At 41.3% G+C, this 23,281-nt stretch overlaps 1 protein-coding gene across 2 annotated transcripts in view; it reads right to left on the bottom strand.

Annotated features, from left to right (window-relative positions):
• The window catches only part of ST18 (ST18 C2H2C-type zinc finger transcription factor), a 180,858-nt gene that overhangs the window by 46,223 nt on the left and 111,354 nt on the right, over nt 1-23,281 (bottom strand). For both annotated transcript variants that reach the window (XM_040432085.1, XM_040432086.1), the window contains 5 exons: nt 21,686-21,754; nt 14,872-14,934; nt 14,713-14,793; nt 10,853-11,074; nt 5,679-5,764 (listed from right to left, as the gene is read on the bottom strand). In XM_040432085.1, coding sequence (XP_040288019.1) covers nt 5,679-5,764; nt 10,853-11,074; nt 14,713-14,793; nt 14,872-14,934; nt 21,686-21,754 — 521 coding nt within the window. The remainder of the gene's footprint in view (nt 1-5,678; nt 5,765-10,852; nt 11,075-14,712; nt 14,794-14,871; nt 14,935-21,685; nt 21,755-23,281) is intronic.

Here is a 23,281-nt window from a genome sequence, read left to right as displayed (position 1 = left end):
CTGAAAAAAGATTTGTCAGATGTGGGTACTGAAGTTTCAGCTCAGACAATAAGGCGCACACTACGTAATGAAGGCCTCCATGCCAGAACTCCCAGGTGCACCCCCTTGCTGTCTCCAAAGAATAAGAAGAGTCGACTGCAGCATGCCAACAGTCATGTGGACAAACCACAAAAGTTTTGGGATAGTGTTCTGTGGACTGATGAAACAAAATTAGAACTGTTTGGGCCCATGGATCAACACTATGTTTGGAGGAGGAAGAACAAGGCCTATGAAGAAAAGAACACCTTGCCTACTGTGAAGCATGGCGGGGGGTCAATCATGCTTTGGGGCTGTTTTGCTTCTACAGGTACAGGGAAGCTTCAGCGTGTGCAAGGTACCATGAATTCTCTTCAGTACCAGGAGATATTGGATGAAAATGTGATGCAGTCCGTCACAAACCTGAGGCTTGGGAGACATTGGACCGTTCAACAGGACAATGATCCCAAGCATACCTCCAAGTCCACTAGAGCATGGTTGCAGATTAAAGGCTGGAACATTTTGAAGTGGCCATCGCAGTCACTAGACTTAAATCCGATTGAGAACCTCTGGTGGGACTTAAAGAAAGCAGTTGCAGCGCGCAAGCCTAAGAATGTGACTGAACCGGAGGCTTTTGCCCGTGAAGAATGGGCGAAGATATCCGTAGATTGCTGCAAGACACTTGTGTCAAGCAATGCTTCACGTTTAAAAGCTGTTATAACTGGAAAAGGATGTTGTACTAAGTACTAAGATTGAATGTCACTTGGGGGTTGAATAAAACTGATAATGATGTGAGCACAGAAAAGACATTTGTGGTTATTTCATTATAAATGTTATGTTATATTTGTCTGACTTACAAGTGCTTCTTTGATTTAATTGTAAACAAGATGACTGAAATGATCAAAATTAATGTCAAACTGGCCAAAACACTCAATTTCAGTGGGGGTTGAATAATTTTGAACACAACTGTATATATATATATATAGAGAGATGCAGATATCCCTCTTTCTCTCTCTTTATATATATATATATATATATATATATATACACTGAAAAAAAATATAAACGCAACACTTTCGGTTTTGCTCCCATTTTGCATGAGCTGAATTCAAAGAACTGAAACATTTTCAACATACACACAAGACCCATTACTCTCGAATATTGTTCACAAATCTGTTTAAATCTGTGTTAGTGAGCACTTCTCCTTTGCCGAGATAATCCATCCCACCTCACAGGTGTGGCATATAATGGTGCTGATTAGACAGCATGAATATTGCACAGGTGTGCCCTAGACTGCCCACACTAACAGGTCACTCTGAAATGTGAAGTTTGATCACACAGCACAATTCCTCAGATGTTGCAATGTTTGAGGGAGCGTACAATTGGCATGCTGACTGCAGGAATGTCTACCAGAGCTGTTGCCCGTGCAATGAATGTTCATTTCTCTACCATAAGCCGTCTCCAAAGGAGTTTCAGAGAATTTGGCAGTACATCCAACCGGCCTCACAACCGCAGACCACGTGTAACGACACCAGCCAAGGACCTCCACATCCAGCATGTTCACCTCTATGATCATCTGAGACTAGCCGCCCAGACAGCTGCAGCAACAATCGGTTTTATAACCAAAGAATTTCTGCACAAACTGTCAGAAACCGTCTCAGGTAAGCTCATCTGCATGCTCGTCACCCTCATTGGGGTCAGGACCTCACTGCAGTTTGTCGTTGTAACTGACTTGAGTGGGCAAATGCTTACATTCAATGGTGTCTGGCACGTTGGAGAAGCGTTCTGTTCACGGATGAGTCCCAGTTTTCACTGTTCAGGGAAGATGGCAGACAGCATGTGTGGCGTCATGTGGGTGAGCCGTTTGCTGATGTCAACGTTGTGGATTGAGTGGCCCATGGTGGCTGTGGGGTTATGGTATGGGCAGACATATGTTATGGACAATGAACACAGGTGCATTTTATTGATGGCATTTTGAATGCACAGAGATACCGTGACGAGATCCTGAGGCCCATTGTTGTGCCATTCATCCACGACCATCGCCTCATGTTGCAGCATGATAATGCACGGCCCCATATTGCAAGGATCTGTACACAATTTCTGGAAGCTAAAAACATCCCAGTTTGCATGGCCAGCATACTCACCAGACATGTCACCTATTGAGCATGTTTGGGATGCTCTGGATCCGCGTATACGACAGCGTGTTCCAGGCCACAATCAACAACCTGATTCACTCTATGCGACGGAGATGTGTTGCACTGCGAGAGGCAAATGGTGGCCACACCAGATACTGACTGGTTTTCTACCCCCCCCTCCCTAGTAAGGCAAAACTGTGCACATTTCAGAGTGTCCTTTTATTGTGGGCAGTCTAAGGCACACCTGTGAAATATTCATGCTGTCTAATCAGCACCTTGATATGCCACACCTGTGAGGTGGGATGGATTATCTCGGCAAAGGAGAAGTGCTCACTAACACAGATTTAGACAGATTTGTGAACAATATTCGAGAGTAATGGGTCTTGTGTGTATGTTGAAAATGTTTTATTTCTTTGAATTCAGCTCATGCAAAATGGGAGCAAAACCGAAAGTGTTGCGTTTATATTTTTTTTCTGTGTATATATCATATATGTATATAGAGATATAGGTCAGTATATCTGTATATACATATCTATATATATTTGTCATCTATATATATCTTTAATCATGGGCATGGACAGAGGCGTAGCTAGAACTGACTGGGCCCCACAGCAAATTTTTGTACTGGGCCCCCCACACACACACACTTACACACTTCTTCACAAACCCCATCCTCCTGTGCAAACCCCTATTATATAGCTATTTTGAGAATTTTTATTTACTGTATTTCTTTATTTGCCTGTCATTTTTAGCACAACTTTATTTTTAACATTTACAGTTGCTGAAGGAGTTAATATTCAACTCAACCCCTTTAAAACCTACACTGCAAGTGTAATAGACCTGTCTGATTTACCTCTACATATCCACAAGTATTTTAGCCCCTGTACCTTTCATACTGCAGCTATGGACACACTCATACACGCACTTTCCACATACATAGACGCACTCTCCCCATACATGGACACAGTCATACACACACTCTTCACATACATGGACTCATTCATACACGCACTCTCCACATACATGGACGCAGTCATACATGCATTCTCCACATACATGGACGCACTCTCCACATAGCTGGATGCAGTCATACACGCACTGTCCACATGCATGGACGCAGTCATACACGCACTCTCCACATACAGTACAGACCAAAAGTTTGGACACACCTTCTTATTCAAAGAGTTTTCTTTATTTTCATGACTATGAAAATTGTAGATTCACACTGAAGGCATCAAAACTATGATTTAACACATGTGGAATTATATACATAACAAACAAGTGTGAAACAACTGAAAATATGTCATATTCTAGGTTCTTCAAAGTAGCCACCTTTTGCTTTGATTACTGCTTTGCACACTCTTGGCATTCTCTTGAATATGACATAGTTTCAGTTGTTTCACACTTGTTTGTTATGTATATAATTCCACATGTGTTAATTCATAGTTTTGATGCCTTCATAGTCATGAAAATAAAGAAAACTCTTTGAATGAGAAGGTGTGTCCAAACTTTTGGTCTGTACTGTATTTTATTTTATTTTTTGTCATTTCACTAATTTGTCTGGTAAATTTTCGGGTGAAATTCACAAATTTTTGGATATAATATACCACTGCTGTACCTAGTAGATAGGTAAAAAAAAAATCACTAATTTGTCTGTTACATTTTCAGGTGAAATTCACCAATTTTTGGGTGTGATATACCACTGCTATACCTAGTAGACTTCACCGAGTAAATTTCACAAATTTTTCTGTTACATTCTTGGGTGACATTTACAATTTTTGCCGTGAATAAACCCCTGCTCTGCATAGGTGACAGGAATCGAAATTTTTAAAATCGTCTTTAATTGGCCCTTTCATTCCATCCTTCTGCTTTAATAACTTTTCCCACATTTCCGCTCCATCCCATTGCATCCATTGACCTCCTTTGGATGAGGTCTCCCTTTGTCACTCTCCCTTTCTGGCGTGGAACCCTGATTCCCCGATAACCGTGATCAACATGGTAGGCTCAGAAAAGAACATCGAAAGTTGATAGAGAAGATATCCAAATGGATCGTGGACGTCACAGGGACGTGCGATCAGGCAGAAGTTATCTAGAGTCAACAATGCGGCAGCAGAGCCTTTCCTGACTAACGTTTCCAAATCTTAAATACCCCAGTGACATTCGCTATAATTTTTTTTATTAATCATTCCAATAAAAGGGCATCTTAAGAGTCCTGTATTGTTATTTATCATCACCAGTGTCGGACTGGGGTACCTAGGGCCCACCGGTAAAATTTATTTTGGGGGCCCACCGTATGGACACATTCAAATATAATAAATAATCTAACAAGTTTTTTTATGAACATAGGCTGGTTGAGGTGCTGTACATTGAATATATGTATGTAGTGCAGTAAGTCTAATGTGTCATGTGCCACTTGTGCAGGGGGTGAGAGACTAGGGGCCCCCCTTGATCAAGGGATTCCCCTGTACCCCTGTGGGCCAGTCCAAGCCTGGTCGTCACTACCTCCCCGACTCGGGAGTGGGTAATTGCTGCGCGCCCCCTACTTTCCTTCAATTCTTCTGCCTTAATAATTTGTCCCACATTTCCGCTCAATCACAATGAAATTTTATCTATTGATTTCCCTTGGATGTGTTCTCTCTTTCTCACGCTACCTCTCCGGCGTGGAACCCTGATTCGCCGATAACCGTGATCAACATGGTAGGCGCAGAAAAGAACATCGAAAGTTGATAGAGCAGATATCAAATTGAATCGTGGACATCACGGGGACGTGTGACATGGGGCAGTATGTGTGCACATGCCTACACGAACTGACTGACAGGGGTAAGCCCCTGCAACTTCTGGGTCTCCAAATTGGGCACATGGCCTGAGCTTGCCCTTTAGGCCTTGGAGGTGCTGGCCTGCCCTGCAGGCAGTGTATTGTCTGAACGTGTGTTTAGCACTACTGGAGGGGGTTATCACAGGTTATATTTCCCAATGTTTTGGGGTGTACCCTAATTTAAATAAATTTAAATAAATTTAAAACCAAAAAGCAGTGTAGGCTACCTCCTCCTCCTCCACCGCCGCTTTCACCTACACCGCCACATCCACCGCCTCCTCAACCTCCTACTCCATATGGACCTCGTCCTCCTAGATCAAGATTATTATTTTTTATTTTTATGCATTTTATGTTATTTAAAGTCATTTACCTATCCACATTTGTTTGCAGAGCACTTGCCATGCTCTTAACCACATTTTGCTGGCATTTGCAGCACTCTAGCCCTTTCCATGACATTTTTACAGCCATTTTAGTGCTCAAAAGTTTGGGTCCCCATTGAATTCAATCGGGTTTGGGGTCAAGTTTGGGTCCCGAACTCGAACTTTTTTGTAAAGTTCGGCCGAACCCGTAGAACCCGAACATCCAGGTGTCTGCTCAACTCTACTAGTTATGCCTTTTTGCTTCAGCTGAGTGAAACACTTCTATGTATCAAAGGGAAGTAGTAAGATGAATGGAATGGTTTCCATAAGGATGGGTGCACAGCTTCTTCTTACCTCCACTTGTCTTTATTTTTACACTCAGTTCCTCCGATGTTTTCCCCTTCTTTATGGCTTGTGCGTTTAAAGGGCATCCAGATAAACTGTAAAATACACAGCAGATGCTTTACAGTGTTGTTGAATATAAGCAGTTCATGTCCTATAAAGCTATCATGTCATGTAACCTGAGCAATGAGTGCCATTAAAAAAAAAACAATGCCAGAATTGCTGTTATTTTCTCATTCTGCCACTCAAAGACAGTAACAAACAGCGATCAAAAAGTTGCATGTATTCCAAAATGGTACTAATAAAAACTACAGGTTGTACTACGAAAACAACACAGCATTGCCACTCACAAAAATAATTTTTTAACAAGGGAAAAAATAAATACTTTTTACCCACATAATAACCATAAAAAGGCACTCTCAGAAAAATGTTTTGTGTTTGTAAATATGCTGGTATACATAATTTTTCACTTAACACTTTTATGTCGATGTATTGATGTATTTTCAGCCTCTATCAATTTTGGTTAGATTGTTTTACTCCTCTTTCCCCCCATGAGGTTTACTGGATCACAGCATCTGCTGTGTGGACATGAAGTTAATTTCTCTCTTTTATTTCTATGTGAACCTGGAGGTCAGTCTCATAAGAATCAAATTAATATGTATACCAAAATACCTACAAATGTTGGGAGGAGAGAGTGTGAACAAAAGATTTGTTTCTGGTGGTGCCTCTTAAATACACAGCACAACACTTTAAACGAATAAAATGAAAAACAATTCCAGAATTGCAGCAATTCTGTTTCTTGTTTTCTGCATTTCAATAGAAAGAATAAAAATCTTTAAAAAAGTCATAAATAAACCATATGTTAGTAGTGCAAACTATAGGTTGTACAGCTGAAAACAAGCCCTCACACAAATCCTATACGATAACAATAAAAAGTTGCTGCTATGACATACATAATAATTTTTTTTGTATAAGTAATATATATATACAGTACAGACCAAAAGTTTGGACACACCTTCTCATTCAAATAGTTTTCTTTATTTTCATGACTATGAAGGCATCAAAACTATGAATTAACACATGTGGAATTATATACATAACAAACAAGTGTGAAACAACTGAAACTATGTCACATTCTAGGTTCTTCAAAGTAGCCACCTTTTGCTTTGATTACTGCTTTGCAAACTCTTGGCATTCTCTTGATGAGCTTCAAGAGGTAGTCCCCTGAAATGGTCTTCCAACAGTCTTGAAGGAGTTCCCAGAGATGCTTAGCACTTGTTGGCCCTTTTGCCTTCACTCTGCGGTCCAGCTCACCCCAAACCATCTCGATTGGGTTCAGGTCCGGTGACTGTGGAGGCCAGGTCATCTGGCGCAGCAACCCATCACTCTCCTTCATGGTCAATCAGCCCTTACTTTCAAAGTTTTCCCAATTTTTCGGCTGACTGACTGACCTTCATTTCTTAAAGTAATGATGGCCACTTGTTTTTCTTTACTTAGCTGCTTTTTTCTTGCCATAATACAAATTCTAACAGTCTATTCAGTAGGACTATCAGCTGTGTATCCACCTGACTTCTCCTCAACGCCACTGATGGTCCCAACCCCATTTATAAGGCAAGAAATCCCACTTATTAAACCTGACAGGGCACACCTGTGAAGTGAAAACCATTTCAGGGGACTACCTCTGGAAGCTCATCAAGAGAATGCCGAGAGTGTGCAAAGCAGTAATCAAAGCAAAAGGTGGCTACTTTGAATAACCTAGAATATGACATATTTTCAGTTGTTTCACACTTGTTTGTTATGTATATAATTCCACATGTGTTAATTCATAGTTTTGATGCCTTCAGTGTGAATCTACAATTTTCATAGTCATGAAAATAAAGAAAACTCTTTAAATGAGAAGGTGTGTCCAAACTTTTGGTCTGTACTGTATATTTATATTTGGGATCACCGGTATTGACCCACAGAATACAGTTATTTTTTCAGTTATACTATACAATAAATGCTGTGAAAAAAAATCCAGAATCACAGTTTTTTTGCTCATTCTGCATCCCAGATAAAGGAATAAAAAAATGATGTCCCATAATGATACTGATGACAACAACAGCACATTCTAGAAAAAACAATCCCAGCACAACTCTGTGGATGGAAAGATTAAAAAGTTATGGTTCTTAGAATATGGTGACCAAATATGGCAAAAGTAGTAAAACATAAAAAATCAATGCAAATTTGGTATTTCCATGCTCATACAGCGCGCAGAATAAGGATAGCACTAAAATGATCCTGTAGGCTGCTCCGGTAGAGGAGCAGTCTGCTGGTGTTCATCACATACGACATAGCCAGAAGGAGTTGGAGCACCACTAGGCATCATAGACTATAATAGAAACTGGCAGGGAACCAGCCTTTTTCCGGCATTAGTTCCGTGATTTGGCCAGACAAATAATGGTGCAAGCACCAGGTTTTATGTGGCCGAATCCCGGCACTAATGCCGGATACAGGCTGGATCCTAACTGAGTCCCATTATAGTCAATGGTCTGCAGCGGGGAAGTAGTAGTAGCGGTAGTATTCAGCTATACCAGATATGATAAACTCTGGCAGGCTTTTCCTCTGCTAGAACATCCTGCTGAAATATTTTAGCGCTAGTGTGAAACTAGCCTAACAGTGTGACAATTTTTGACTTTTTGAAAAGTCACAACTGATTAATCTGACATCAAGTACACATTAACAGAGCCAGACACACCTACTTTCCCACCCACTCTTGAAATTGGAGAAAATGAGCAGTGTAAAATTACAAAAAGTCACAAAAATGGCTTTACACAAAAAGTTACCATGTTTTGGCTCCACATTACTGATGCAGGAAAGTAACTAAGATATCCCATGGTGCCTGCAGAATGGGCAGCATTTTAAACATGACATGTTTCTCTTAAAAATCTACCTCATGAGGTGTGCTGTGTAGAAGTGTCAGAGTTTCTATAAACAAGTAATCAATGTCCATATAACTACTTCTTGCACACTCCCTCTGGTTTAAAATGGGCCAGCATGCACACCCTAATCTTCCGCAGCCAATGACTTGTTACCTTCTGATACTTTATGCACCTTCCCATGAGTGGAGGTGCCTGAGCAATAGCTAGTTTCTTCTGAACGTGTTCTGTGTCTGCTGCCTGTTCCATGTTCCTGACCTCTAATTATCTTTGTTCTGACCCTGAGCTGCCTGTTCCTGACTATAGTTGTGCCTGATCCCATGGTGCCCTGCATTGTTGTCTCTCAACCCACATGGATTTGAATACTCCAGGTGGTAGTGGCCTGGTAGTTCTCCTGTAGTGAAGTAAAGATCTCTGTATAAAGCTTAAAGGGTGAATACTTGGGGTGCTACTTAGATAACGACCCTTAGGAGTAGACCCAGGTCAAATCTGTTCAAGTGACACAGTGGTTTAAATGCACTTGTAATACATTTGATTTAATATTTCACAGTTGCTTATTAATTTAATACTATTTTATAATTCTCAGCTTGATTTCTATTTTACAGATATTGTTTTTAAGCATGGACAGTAAACAGAGCTTACCACTAGGGGAGGAAATTAAATTAAAGAAAAATGTGTTCTATACATGTGAATGGGCCAGTTTCAATATCATGTTCATTGATGTTACAGACCCCATTACGATGTAAGCAGATGGAGAAAAAGCAACCTAGGAATATCTGTTTTTGGATGTTTTTCCCCCAAAAAATTATAGAAAAATACACATGATGAAGACCATATCCATTGGGCATTATGTTGGAATGCAGTGGAATGTGTAATTGGGTATTTAAGGTACATTCAGGGACTGTTTTAGGGTCTGGCAAAGTGGGCTATTTCGTAGGGAGCCCCCAAGGAGGAACATTAACAGGGCATGGAACAATTGCTTCACCACCATAGTCAACTTTTTGCTCTGTGGCCTCTGATACTTAGATTTTGACCTCAGCTGTTTATGGACTTTATCTTCTAAAGATTACTTGCCCTAACCTGAATTGGTGTATCCATTATGCCTAAACTCTGCTAGTCCTGACTTGATTGAACAACCATGTTTTTCCTACAATTCTGCACAGTATTTCTTGTCTGTATATTATTAGTGACTAAATGGGCATGAGACCTGGGGACAATTTGTCATGAGGTTAGTTTCTGACATAACACATTGCTAAATGTTTAAAACTTCCAGCACTGACAAAAGTAATTCTTATGAATGTCAGATTTTCATTTTGAAAATCAAATCAAACTAGTTTTTACTGTAAAACATTACTTGACTCATAAAAAAACAAAACATTTTGCTGAAACATTTCTTCTTTATCGTATTTATCAAAATATGATCAGTTTTCTGGGCTAATTAAATGAAATGTTATGCTAGAAATAAAGATATAGGCTATGGATAGCTTTGTTTGAGTTTACTTAAGTTACATTTAAATCTGCACCTGCATCATGCCTGATCTGGCACAAATGCTATCTTTCAGCAAGATAAAAACCATTGCATGCAGCGTTTTTTGGCTGAAATCTGTCATTCATGCAGGAAAGAGGCCGGATCACCGCCAGACCCCATTAGAGTCAATAGGGATCCGGTGGTAAACGGTAGATCCGGCAATGCCGGATCCTGTGAAATCTGGCAGGCTACTCTCTGCCAGATCAGGCCACGCAGATGTAAACATACCTTTACTGAACTGCGTCTATTATGTGATAAAACAAATATTTGTTGAGAATTTTAATTAAGAAGACCAATCACAGGAATTATTTTTATCATATAATAGATGCAAGTTAAAAAAATAAAAATTTATGTGAAGGTTTCCATAGCCTTTAAAACATCTTTGGAGCCATATAATTCTGATAAATTCTCTAAGCTTAATCCATCTTTTAGGCCGCGTTCAAATTGTTGTTCTTTATTTCCATTTTCTTGTTCTGTTATTGGAGCAGAACAACGAAAACAATGTAAATGCAGGATCCGTCACATGATGGAAACACAGGTGCCCAACAAACCCCTTTGGCTCTAATGTAGTCCATTGGTTTTCTATCATGCGACCCAGCATTTTACTGGACATGTTCACTGATATGTATTGATCCATAAAAATTTGATTTTTTTTTTAGTAAATCATCCTAACACATAAAACACATTTCAGATTTCAAAAATAAATGTACGAAAAAACTAAATAAAAATATACTAAGTACCTTCTGTGTGTGACAAAAACATTATTGACATGGCCAAGTCCATTGCAGCCTGGAAGTGGACAGTGTGGCAGCTCCTGCTTATTCTGCTTCCATGACAACGATGAGCCATTTAACGTACTCTCCTTTTGCCTTTTAGCAGCCAATGGACAGCCAGAAGCACTTCGATGAGATGTGTATTTACCTGATATGTGGCCTTGGCCATCGCAGCCTACAACAGGACATCTGTGCAAAATATAATCGTGATATTATTTTGACAACCTACCTGTTCAGAAAATATTATAAATATTATTTCCTTTTCTATTTTTTTATAACTACATTTTTTTAATTTTTATACCAATTTTTAAATCTGTTATTACTTTTAAAAATATATTTTTATGTCTTATATCCGCTTCAAGATGGCCAAGTTATGTCTGATGACCAGATAGCATCGAGTCATATTAGACAATACATTCTTTGCTTGTAAATTACAGCTAAGACCCTATTGTTGGGTTTAGATACAGAGCATAGGCCCTTTTACGCAAATTAACACAGCAGGCAATTTGTTCTCGTTAATTGCCAGCACGTCATGGCAATTAATGGGGAACACGCATTCCTAGAAATGGCACTTTCCAATAATTGCCCAGATCATTGGCCCAAGCCATGAAGGTTGAAGAGATTTTCCAGTTTTATGTCAATAATCCTTAATCACTTCATAAATTAGAAGTTCTAAAAACTTTGTAAAATAGTCAACCCACCATATGACAATTAGTGTTGAGCGCGAATATTCGAATCGCGAATTTTAATCGCGAATATCGCCAGTTCGAAAATTCACGAATATTTAGAATATAGTGCTATACATTCGTATTCGAATTTATTGCGAATATATTACATTGCCGATTTTCGCAATCAAGTAAACGATGACTGGAGATCACGAATTCTCGAATTTGCGGCGAATATTCGGCCAAAAATTCACAAAATATTGCGAATTTGAATATTGCCTATGCCGCTCATCACTAATGACAATTGAGCTATTTAGATAAGTAAATGGCAACCTGTGTTCCAAATAAACCTAATACACTAAACAGAATAGTAGCATGATACCAGCATTGAGAATAGTATAAATTCATCAGTATAAGGGCTCGGGTGCGGACCCATTGACTTCAGTGGGGCCGCAAAAGATGCAGACAGCAGTCCGTGTGCTGTCCGCATCCGTTGCTCCGTTCCGTGGCCCTGAAAAAATTATAAGTCATGTCCTATTCTTGTCCGTTTTGTGGACAAGAATAGGCATTTCTATAAAGGGCCGTCCGTTCTGTTCCACAAATTGCGGAAGGCACACAGGGGGCATCTGTGTTTTGAGGAAAACACAGCACATGTTTGCACACGACCATATACCCTCCAGACATACGGTCCGTGAGCAGGCCATATGTCTCGGAGCGGCATTAATCGTGCGTACGGGAGCGCACAGCATCATAGATTACAATAATGCTGTGCACGTTGGGCCGCCCGCGATGCTGTTGTCCTGCACTCATACGATCTGACGTCCACAGCATCATCATTGTAATCTATGATGCTGTGCACTCCCGTGCGCGCGATCAATTCCGCTCCGGGACATATGGCCTGCTCACGGACCGTATATCTCGGAGGGCATATGGTCGTGTGCAAGGGCGCTAAGTCAGATCACACTTCCTCAATACTAGTGTCATCATGGTGAAATATTCACATAAGTGGCAATAATATACTGTGTAACATCTATTAATGGCTGGATAGTTTACCCAGCTTTGTATGTGTTGGGCACTGCTGCCATTATTCACTTGCAGTACATGTAAATATTTCACCAGGATGACACCAGTATTGTGGGTGTGCGTCTGAGTTTTATGTTAAGTTTAAGTCTTTTATTTTTTGGATACCATAGTAAAGATGAATAAATATTACTATCAATGTTGACATTGCATTACAAGTCTGTGCACTTTATTAACATTCTAATTAACATTATATTTAATTTATTAAGGACTGGACCAGTTTTCGTTTTTGCAGTTTTTTGTTTTTCCCATTTCGCTTTCCAAGAGCCATAACTTTTAAAATTCAAAATTTTCCATTCACATAGCTCTGTAAGGGCTTATTTTACGTAAATATGTTTTTATTTTTATTTTTTATTGCTCGCCTATTAACCCCTTCCCACCCAGCACTGTACATATACGACACGGGAATGGTCTTTAAAAATGGAGCTCGCTCGCGAACACAGTGGTCGCCATAGCCGACTTGTGGCAAATGTATGAGATTGACGGGAGCTTTAAAAAAAGTGTTAAAAATGTTTTTGAAAATTTAAAATATATAAAAATTCTAATCGCTCTCTGTTTCCCAAAATAAAAATACATAAACAATAAAAAATAAAGATCATCGGTATTGCTGTGTGTTAAAATGCCCATACTATTAAAATATAAAAATATAGTGATCAAAAAGTCATACACACCTAAGAATGGTATCAAGAAATTATTTATCCTATATGTGGCCACCCAATGATTGTGTAGTGGTTTGCGTTTTACTTGTATTATGGGAAATTAGATTTCTTAAAGGGGTTGTGTCACAAAACATGTTCTACATTTTTTCAAACCAACACCTGGATCTAATTACTTTTGTAATTGCATATAATTAAAAAGTTAGTATACCCAGTGAACTATTCAATAAAATCTATCTGGATAGCGCCACCTGCTGTTTGTTCTTTTCCTTAATTTTTTGTTCATCTCACAAAGCTGTTCGAATGTGCTCAGTTTAAAACTTCATCTGCCACCAGCCATATGTTCTTTTAGAAGCTGTGGCAGTTACAGGGAGAGAGCTGCAGCAGAAAGGACACTCCCTGAGTTGCCAGGATGAAGATAACCTATCAGAGCAATTGGAGAAGTAAATGTGGAGATTTCTAGACCCATGTGAGGTACAGGGCTGGTTCTATCTTTGTTAGAAAGGTATTGTCATGTGCTATATGATGTCTGAATTTCATTTTTTACATCAATCATGGGATAACCCCATTTGCTGTGTATCGTGAAGTTGGTACCAGAAGCGGACCTGGAAGCATCAGAACAGGAATGGTGGCATATCAGTAAGGTGTGACTTAATTTTTATTATTTTACACCAGTCATTTTTTTTTTTTTAATATTTTTACTGTAATCACCCAGACAACCCTTTAAATTTCCATGTACATTTTTTATTATAATTTTTTATTGCTTTAAACTAAAGTATTTAAAATAGAAAATGAGGCAACTTTGCCAATAAAATCAAATAGTTTTAACAATATTTGTCTGTTAGGCCTCATGCACACAAACGTATTTTCATTCCGTGTCCGTTTAGTTTTATTTACGGACCTTATATGAAACCATTCATATCAATGGATCCGCAAAAAAAAAACGGAAGGTATTCCGTGTGCATTCCGTTTTCTGTATGTCCGTATTTCCGTTCAGCAAAAAAATAGAATATGTCCTATTATTGTAGGATAGGACTGTTCTATTAGGGGCCAGCTGTTCCGTTGCACATGGATGTCATCCGTATTTTTTGCGGATCTGTTTTTTGCGGACTGCAAAATACATACGGTCATGTGAATGAGGCTTTATGCGTATATAACTCCTACAGTATGTAGACCTAGGATTAGGATTATGTAGTCATGTGTTAATCCTCTCTACTGCCCTTCTACAGACTACAGTGAATAACACGTGTCATTGCTGAAGACAATGTTAATCAATAATATTTGCCAATTTGCTTCATTTTCTTTTCTGCATTTGAGCAACAAAAACAGTTAATACATTATAAAGCAGTACATCCAAAAATACATGTAACCAAGAAATCTCGGTGAATTGTACTTCATTACTGTTTGAGTTGGCTATCAGACTTACTTAAGTTCTGGGTCCTCTTTATCTTCTTTACTTGGAAATGCTTTAACGCCACTTTTTCTGGCCCGAGGACAGCCTGACAGACTGTTGACATAATTAAAATAATTAGAATAGCTATTGGTAATTGCAATAGGACAGAACCCAAGCAGAAAGCTAGTTTACCTTCTGTGAGAAGCATAATTTCCAGTGACATGTCCAGATCCATCACAGCCAGGGGTTGGGCACCTGAAAACATGCAGATCCTTGCCATTAAGGATATAGTTTTATTTTCTATTTTTTATGCTCCGTAATATGTCTAGACATCCTTAGGGGTTGTTTACCCCTGGGGACAACTTCTATAGACCCTTCAGAGTGACCATTAATGGTAATCAAACCTCCCCGATCCCTGCTGCTTAGTTCCAGCTCCATAACTGCCCTGCTTGCTCTGCAGGTCCCAGGTCTCCTTGCGTCAACCTACTGTTTGATGATGGTCACGTGACCACTGCAGTCAGTGACTAGATGTTGATTGAATGGCCAGCCAGGACCAGCAGAGCTGTTGGGCAGGGAAAGAGGCAGAACCCAGCTGCAAAGTTCAGGTAAATATGATTACCACCGTGTGTCTGGCCATGCTGGGTGGTCTGCGGAAAATGTCCCTAGGGGTGTACAACTGCTTAAAATGGGTTGTCCTGTGAAACACCTTTTTAGCTTATTGACTAGATAGAAACCATATCAATGGAAGATCTAACCATAGAGACCAACATAGGTGTCGATAACTGTGGTGCCCTGTCCGAGGTGAAGAATTGAGATGTATAGAAACAGCCATGCATGCTCACTTGGCTTTTAGCATCACTTTATTGGTCTCTTCTGGTCTTTTTTTTTTAATTCTCCTGCAACAGTGACGTGCCGTACATTCACATGACCACTGTAGCCAATTACTGGTCTCCACAACAAGACCAGTGACGACAGTAATTGGCTGCAGCAGTCATGTGGATGTATAGTATGTCATGAAATATATGAAGATTATCAAAGATCACTGTAACATTGGTGCTGGAGTGGTGGTGTATTGCAACTGCAGTAACAAGCAATGCTTGTTGCTCATGCAACGATTCACTTTCCATTCACTGCTCACTTTCTATACACACAGTTTAGCTAACTGAGATGGTGGAGCTGTAGTGCAAAAATTGCTAGGTGTGCCTGAACTTTTTTCTAGTAGTGTGTATATGATGCTGCGATGAGCTAGAACTCCGACCCCTGTTCTACTTCTGAACCAATATGCCACCGGGGGTGTAAAAAAGTCTGAAAGAAACGAGGAAGCAAACAGTATATGATACATTACTTTAAAATATCATTTTTATTGCCAAATTTTCCCCAATAATTAATATTCTCTGAATTGCTCTATTCACTTAACACTAATGTTGATCGAGCATGCTCGGCCGAACCTCAGTTCGGCTCGAGCATCGCAAAGCTCGGCACATTGCGGTGTTCGGCCGAATACTCTGCGGACAGTGACATTACCTGCGCTACATCTCCTGTTTAACGTGTGCGCATACTAAAAATGTCTGTGACATCCAGTGTACTTTTTTCATAGACGGTGTCCGCTGTGGACAGTTACATTACATGCGCTACTTCTTCTGTATAACGTTTGCGCATCCCAAATAGCTGTGACATTACCTATAATTTTTTTATTAGCCGCTGGTGACAGCAGCGACATTACCTGCGCTACATCTCCTGTATAACGTTTGCGCATCATAAATATCAGTGACATTCAGTTAAATTTTTTTGCCGCTGGTGACAGCGACATTACCTGCGCTACATCTCCTGTGTAGCATTTGCGCATCCTAAATATCAGTGACATTCAGTCACATTTTTTCACTGCTGGTGGCAGTGACATTACTGTACCTGCGCTACATCTCCTGTATAATGTTTGCACATCCCAAATAGCTGTGACATTCCCTGTAATTTTTCATTAGCCGCTGGTCACAGCGACATTACCTGCGCTACATCTTCTGTATAACGTTTGCGCATCCTAAATATCAGCGACATTCAGTTTAATTTATTTGCACATACACTTGCAAAACCTGCGCTAGTGTACTTGTGACATACTTGCAAGCATATATACCATTTAATATGCAGAAGGCGAGCAATAAGGGACAGGGAAGTGGACGTGCTGCTGATGGTGCATGCAGAGGCCGTGACCCTGGGCGCAGTGAAACTGTGCCTGCTGCCAGAGCACAAGAAACACACTCATCCACGATACCTAGCTTCATGTCCCAGTTTGCAGGGCAGCGCAGGACACCACTCTCAAAGTCAGACCAGTGCGACCAGGTGGTCAGCTGGATTGCAGCAGATAATGCTTCCAGTCGGTTAAGCACCACCCTGTCTTCCACAAAGTCCAGTCTCAGTAGCCAAAAGTCTGGTCAACAGAATCCTCACCCTGATCCTCCTTCCTCCCACTATAGAGAGTCTTGCCAAACAAGTGATCCCACACTTGGATATTCTGAGGAGCTCTTTTTATCACCATTCCTTGATTTGGGCCTCTCGCCAAGCCCGCTTGAAGAGGGACATGAGGAGATCGTGTGCACCAATGCCCAAACTCTTGAGCATCCACAGTCACAAGAAGATGACGGTGGGGAACGGCAATTAGTGTTTCACGAGGTCGATGATGAGGATGAGACACAGTTGTCAATAAGTGAGGATGTTGTTAAGTCAACAAGTCAGGAGGATGACCAGAGTGAGGAAGTGGAAGAGGAGGTGGTGGACGATTAAATCACTGACCCAACCTGGGAAGGTGGCAAGTCAAGCGAGAACAGCAGTACAGAGGGGGAGGGATCCGCAGCACCGCAACAGGCTGGAAGAGGCAGTGGGGTGGAAAAAGGGAGAAGGCGGACCACTCCAATCAGGCCCGCAACTGTTCCCCGGAGAACCCGTTGCGGCAATCTCCCTTGCTTAGGGATAGATGTTCCGCAGTCTGTCGCTTTTTTCAGGAAAGTGTGGACGATAAAAGAATTGTCATTTGCAACCTGTGCCGTACCAAAATCAGCACATGGCATCAAAGCTCACTAATAGGTGGGCCGAACACCTGGGTCCACAATCAGTGTCTGTGGGTCACACCACTGCCTCCTCTTCCCCAGTTTTACGTGCTGGCCAATCCCCTGTCCAAGACGCAGGCCTGGATGCCTCCTGCCCTGTACCTGGACCTTCGCAAGCACCATCAGCTAGCACATCCACTTCTGTGTCCCAGTGCAGTGTACAGATGTCCATACCCCAGGCCTTAGAACGAAAGCGCAAATACCCAGCGACCCACCCACAGGCCATAGCACAAAATGCGCACCTTTCCAAATAGATGGCCCTGGAAATGCTGCCATTTAGGCTTGTGGATACTGAGACTTTCCGCATCCTGATGGCGGCAGCAGTCCCTCGTTACTCAGTCCCCAGCCGCCACTATTTTTCCCAGTGTGCCGTCCTTGGGCAACCGAGGAGGGGAGACGAGGGGAACACACAGCAGTTCCAAAACAGAGGCAAGGCAAAACTCTCCAAGGCCTGGGACAGTTTCATGACACCCTGCCAGAAACCTCAACCTGATGCACAGCCTTGTGTCACAAGGAGAGAAAAGTTTTGGAAGATGGTGAAGGAGTATGTAGCAGACCGTGTCAGCGTCCTCAATGATCCCTCTGTGCCTTAAAACTATTGGGTGTCCAAGCTGGACACGTGACACGAACTGGCACTCTACGCCTTGGAGGTGCTGGCCTGCCCTGCCACCAGCATTTTGTCAGAGCGGGTATTTAGTGCTGCTGGGGGCATATTAACTGAAAAGCACATCCGACTGTCAACTGAAAATGCTGACAGGTTGACTCTTATCGAAATGAACAACGCCTGGATTGCCCCTGACTTCTCAACTCCACCAGAGGAAAGTGGCTAAACATAAAGGCACTTTAAATGTGGCTTTTATGGTGTATTGAACACACTTTATTCCCATGCATCCCTTCCACCACAAAAAAGGGTATATGGTTCAATCTTCCTTTTCTCGTCCTCCTCCTCCATCATATAAACATGCTTATTAGGCTGCCCTTGCTCCTAATGTTTAGAGGGTCAGCTCAGCAGCAGGCCCTCAACCATAATTTTTTCGATGGTCAGCCCAGCAGCAGGCCCTCAACCATAATTTTTTCGATGGTCAGCTCAGCAGCAGGCACTCAACCATAATTTTTTCCATGGTCAGATCAGCAGCAGACCCTCAACCATAATTTTTTCGATGCTCAGATCAGCAGCAGGCACTCGATCCTAATGTTTTAGAGAGTCAGCTCACCAGCAGACCCTCAACCATAATTTTTTCGATAGTCAGCTCAGCAGCAGGCCCTCACCCCCAATGTTTTAGATGGTCAGCTCAACAGCAGACCCTCATCCCTAATGTTTTAGATGGTCAGATCAGCAGCAGGCCCTCGCCCCTAATGTTTTCCCTAATGTTTTAGAGGGTCACCAGCAGGACCTTGCATCTAATGTTTTTGAGGGTCACCAGCAGGCCACCAATCATAATCTTTTAAGTGTGTGTATGATTCCCTCCTTTATGTGTAATAAGGCCGGTGCCTTGTAATCTTTGGTAGCCCTTTCACTTAGTGCATAGGCTTTATGAGTGTAGGAGTCCCACTACCTGAACAATTGTATCACAATGTGAATGAGGCCCTCCTTTACGTGATATACAGGTTGTATTGGAGTGCCTCTTCCTTGTAATTTTTGGCAGCACTTGTACTTTATATACAAGTAAATATACAGGAAAGAAAGTTTCCTAACAATTTTTCCTCTAAAATCGATTTTATCTTCGGTTTTGTGCGTATTATTGTCAGTCTGTAAAATTGGTGTACTACTCAGACAACATAGTTCCCAGCAGCGACATGGGAGTCCAAGATGCATCCAGACATCCTCCCCATGCTGTTCCCGAACCATTTCAGTGGTGTTTCCATCAATTTCTGACCTTTTCATGTGAACCAGACACCTTCCCCTCTTCAGAGCAGGGGGTGCATTGTTTAAAGCTCGGGTTCTCCCACTGACTTCCATTGTGCTCGGGTGCTCGGTAGAGCACCTGAGCATCCCGAGGTGTTCTACTCGAGAACCTGAGCACCCTCGAACACTACTTATCACCCTTAAAAATGAAATTTTTTAACGACTTGAGGACATGTGCTAATCAGGGTTTTCAGGACTCTGCAACTATTTTAGCTTTTGCAGACCTGCCACTCAGACAGGGTTGAATACTGCATATTGTATTAAAACATAAGGTTTTTTTTTGGTGGTGGGAGGGGGAAGGGGGCAAAAAAATCTCGCAATTCTGCTATTTTTTGGATTGTTAGTTTAGCTTTCATATTCACAGTGTTCAACATGAGGTATACATAACATATTACGTTTATTTTGTTGTTCAGAATAATTACTGTGATACCTAAAACATATATTTATTATGATTTCCTACCTTTGTATAATAAAAACACTTAAAAATAGTTTTTGGTTCACTATGTGGCATAAATAGTGTGGTAATTTGGGGAGGCAGCAATACCATTTATCTGTATAAGGCCTCTTGCACACGACCGTGTGCTAGCTGGGCCCGTGCTGCGGTCCGCAATGCACAGACACCGACCATGGGACATTCGCATGCATCGTTCCGCAAAAAGATAGAACAAGTTTAATTGTTTTGCGAAACTGAAGCACGGAACGGAACCCCATGGAAGCACTCCATAGTGCTTCCGTTCCGTGCTTCCGTTCCGTTCCGCACCGCAACGCATCTCTGGATTTGCGGATCCATTCAAGTGAATATGTCCGCATCCGTGATGCGGAATGCACACGGCCGGTGCCCTGTGTATTGCGGAACCACCGTATGTGGCCCGCAATACGGCCACTGGAGCACTACGGCCGTGTGAAAAAAGCCTAAGACGCACCTGCCCATAAGACACAACTAGGTTTTAGAGGAGGAAAATAAGAAAAAGATATTTTTCATCAGACTTCAGCTCAGAGCCCCAGCCAGACCCCAGTGTTAATCAGATCTAATTTATGAGCCACAATCAGACCCCCAATGTTAATCGACCTCAGTTAAGACTTTCAATGTTCATAAGACCCCCAATCTGACCTCAGATCACAGCTCCAATGTGAACAAGACTCCCCCTATTCATACCCCCAATGAGAATGGCCTCCAAACAGACCTCAGATCAGACCCCCGATGTAAATATGACTTCAAAGCAGACCACAGATCAGAGCCCCAATGTGAATGACCACCCCAAGCAGACCACAGAGCAGAGCCCGATGTGAATGACCCCCAAGCAGACTTCAGACCAGACCCCCAGGCTCAGAGCATACATTAAAAAACAATTAACAATTAACTTACCTCTCCTGTCCCAGGTGCCACAGCCACTCCTGACATCTAAGATCTTCTCATTATTCCTGCTGCGCACTGTGCTGTGTCCTAAAGCACACAGCATGAGGTCCCATAGCGCTGACGTCCTCGCTTTGTGTGCAGTCACGGCACAGCCAGCAGCTGAGGAAGACCAGGAAGCAGTGAGTACAGAGCCCGGGGAGCACTGCATTCACCGTTTCCCCTTCCTCCTGTACCATAATGAAAGCGGTCATTAGTATTTGCCCCATAAGACGGTCTGACATTTCCCCGCACTTTGGGGGGGAAAAAGTGCCTCTTATAGGGTGAAAAATATGGTAAGTATTTCTAATACAGGCATGTAATGAGACGTGACAAGTCTTTTTTAATCTCTATGATACATTTTTTTCAACCAAATTATTGAAAATTTTAATATTTCAAAATGTATGATAACTTTATATAGCACTGTCTGCGGTTAATTTTCTAACAACAATCCATGTCTTGATAATAGAACAATTGTGAAGTGTGTAAAATAAGTTATCTTAAAGTACTGAATACAGTTCATTAACATTAATATCCATATATTTGCATTTTAAACATGCCAAATAGTGAAAGATAACATATAGAATGGATGTATATTTTAACACTTACTTAAGTTCTTGGGAATTTGCAGCCATAAGTGACTTCAGTGTCTTGTCAGCCAGTGGGCAACCAGAGACACTGTAATTAAAATAATACAAAATGGTAATTAATTACAATTTGTATAACCAATATACTTGCCATAATTAGTGATGCTACATCCGAAGTCACTTAAAAACTTCGGATTAATACTTTACGGAGATTCGTCTCCATACGGTATTAAAATGTATGGGCTCCAATGAGCCAAAGTCAGTTATTCGCGAAGTCGTGGTAGTTGATTTTTAAATTGTAAAACCACTTTACAACTTGGAACCGAATTCGGCTTCTGTTCCGAATGGTACCTCAGAACCGAAGCCGAGTTTGGTTTCAAGTTTTAAAGTGCTTTACCCTTTTATAAAAGAACTACTGAAGTTATTCAACGAAGTCTCACACGACTTCGCGAATATCTGAATTTGGTTCATCAGAGCCTATACATTTTAATACTGTACAGTACAGTATTAATATGAAGTTTTGAATGAAGCATATTCGGATGTAGCATTCGAAGCTCGCTTTGCTCATCACTAGCCATAATCCTATGCTAATATACACACATTGCTGATGCATTTTTGATTCTATGTACCCTTTGTAGAGAATCTCTCAGTTCTCCTGACATGTCTATGACTTTGATATGTTTGGCTTAATAACTGTATGCTAGAGATGAGCTAATTGATTCTTAACTAATCAGATTCATTATGAATTTCACAAAAATGAATTCGCCAAACGAATCTGAATTTTTGCTGACCTGCCAATCAAGGGCAGCATTCAGTCAGGCCCTTCTTCTCAGAAGGAGCCAGACATCATTCTGTTCTCATCTGTGGAAGTAATAGGGTGTTTTGTGGCTGTATCTGCCAAAAAACTATTTCAGACACAAGCCATTTACTAGTGACACTGTAGAGAGAGAATTGGAGATATAATTAGAGTTCCATCAAGGAAAAGCTTTTCACAAAAAAAACACAACTGTGTGCAACATCTGCCATGGGCATTCAAACGCAAACATAGGTGCCTGAGCTCTATTGTAGCACATGAGGCGGCATCACCACATCCTGTGGAAAAATAGAACTGGCCAGCCTATGGAATCAGAAGAAGTCTGTGCTCCTTCTCCCTGTCTTCTTTGTGGCAGCCAACCCGCATCTCCAAGCAGTGTGCTTGTCCTTGTCATCATCATCAGCTGTTTCTACCCCTGCTCAGACTCCTACTCCTTGTCCTCTGCTCCATCATGAGACATCGATAACAGAATGTGTTGCCATGAGAATACTATTTGCGACCATCCATTAGCTGGCGGTGCAGTTCAAAAATGTAATTCTTCTGTATGACACCAGTTGGACTTTTTGCCAGGCATGCGCCCATAAAAATTGTCTCATCATTATGGAATATGGCGTAGTTCTGCTCCTTTACCAAAATGTAATTCTGCTGAATGCTATAAATACTTCTGCCCAAAATTGTTTTGTTTTCTAAACTACTGTGGCCTTTCCCTGGCACTTAACTTGTTCCCTGACCCCATGGACTTCTGGGAAGTCACACTGGAACAGTGGCTGGAACTGGCAAAGTTTGCTATTGCTGTACTATTTT

This window comes from Bufo bufo, chromosome 5 (genome assembly GCF_905171765.1).
Source record: "Bufo bufo chromosome 5, aBufBuf1.1, whole genome shotgun sequence".
NCBI lineage: Eukaryota > Metazoa > Chordata > Amphibia > Anura > Bufonidae > Bufo > Bufo bufo.
Note: the sequence above shows the minus strand (reverse complement) of the source record. Positions and strands in the feature narration are given on the sequence as shown.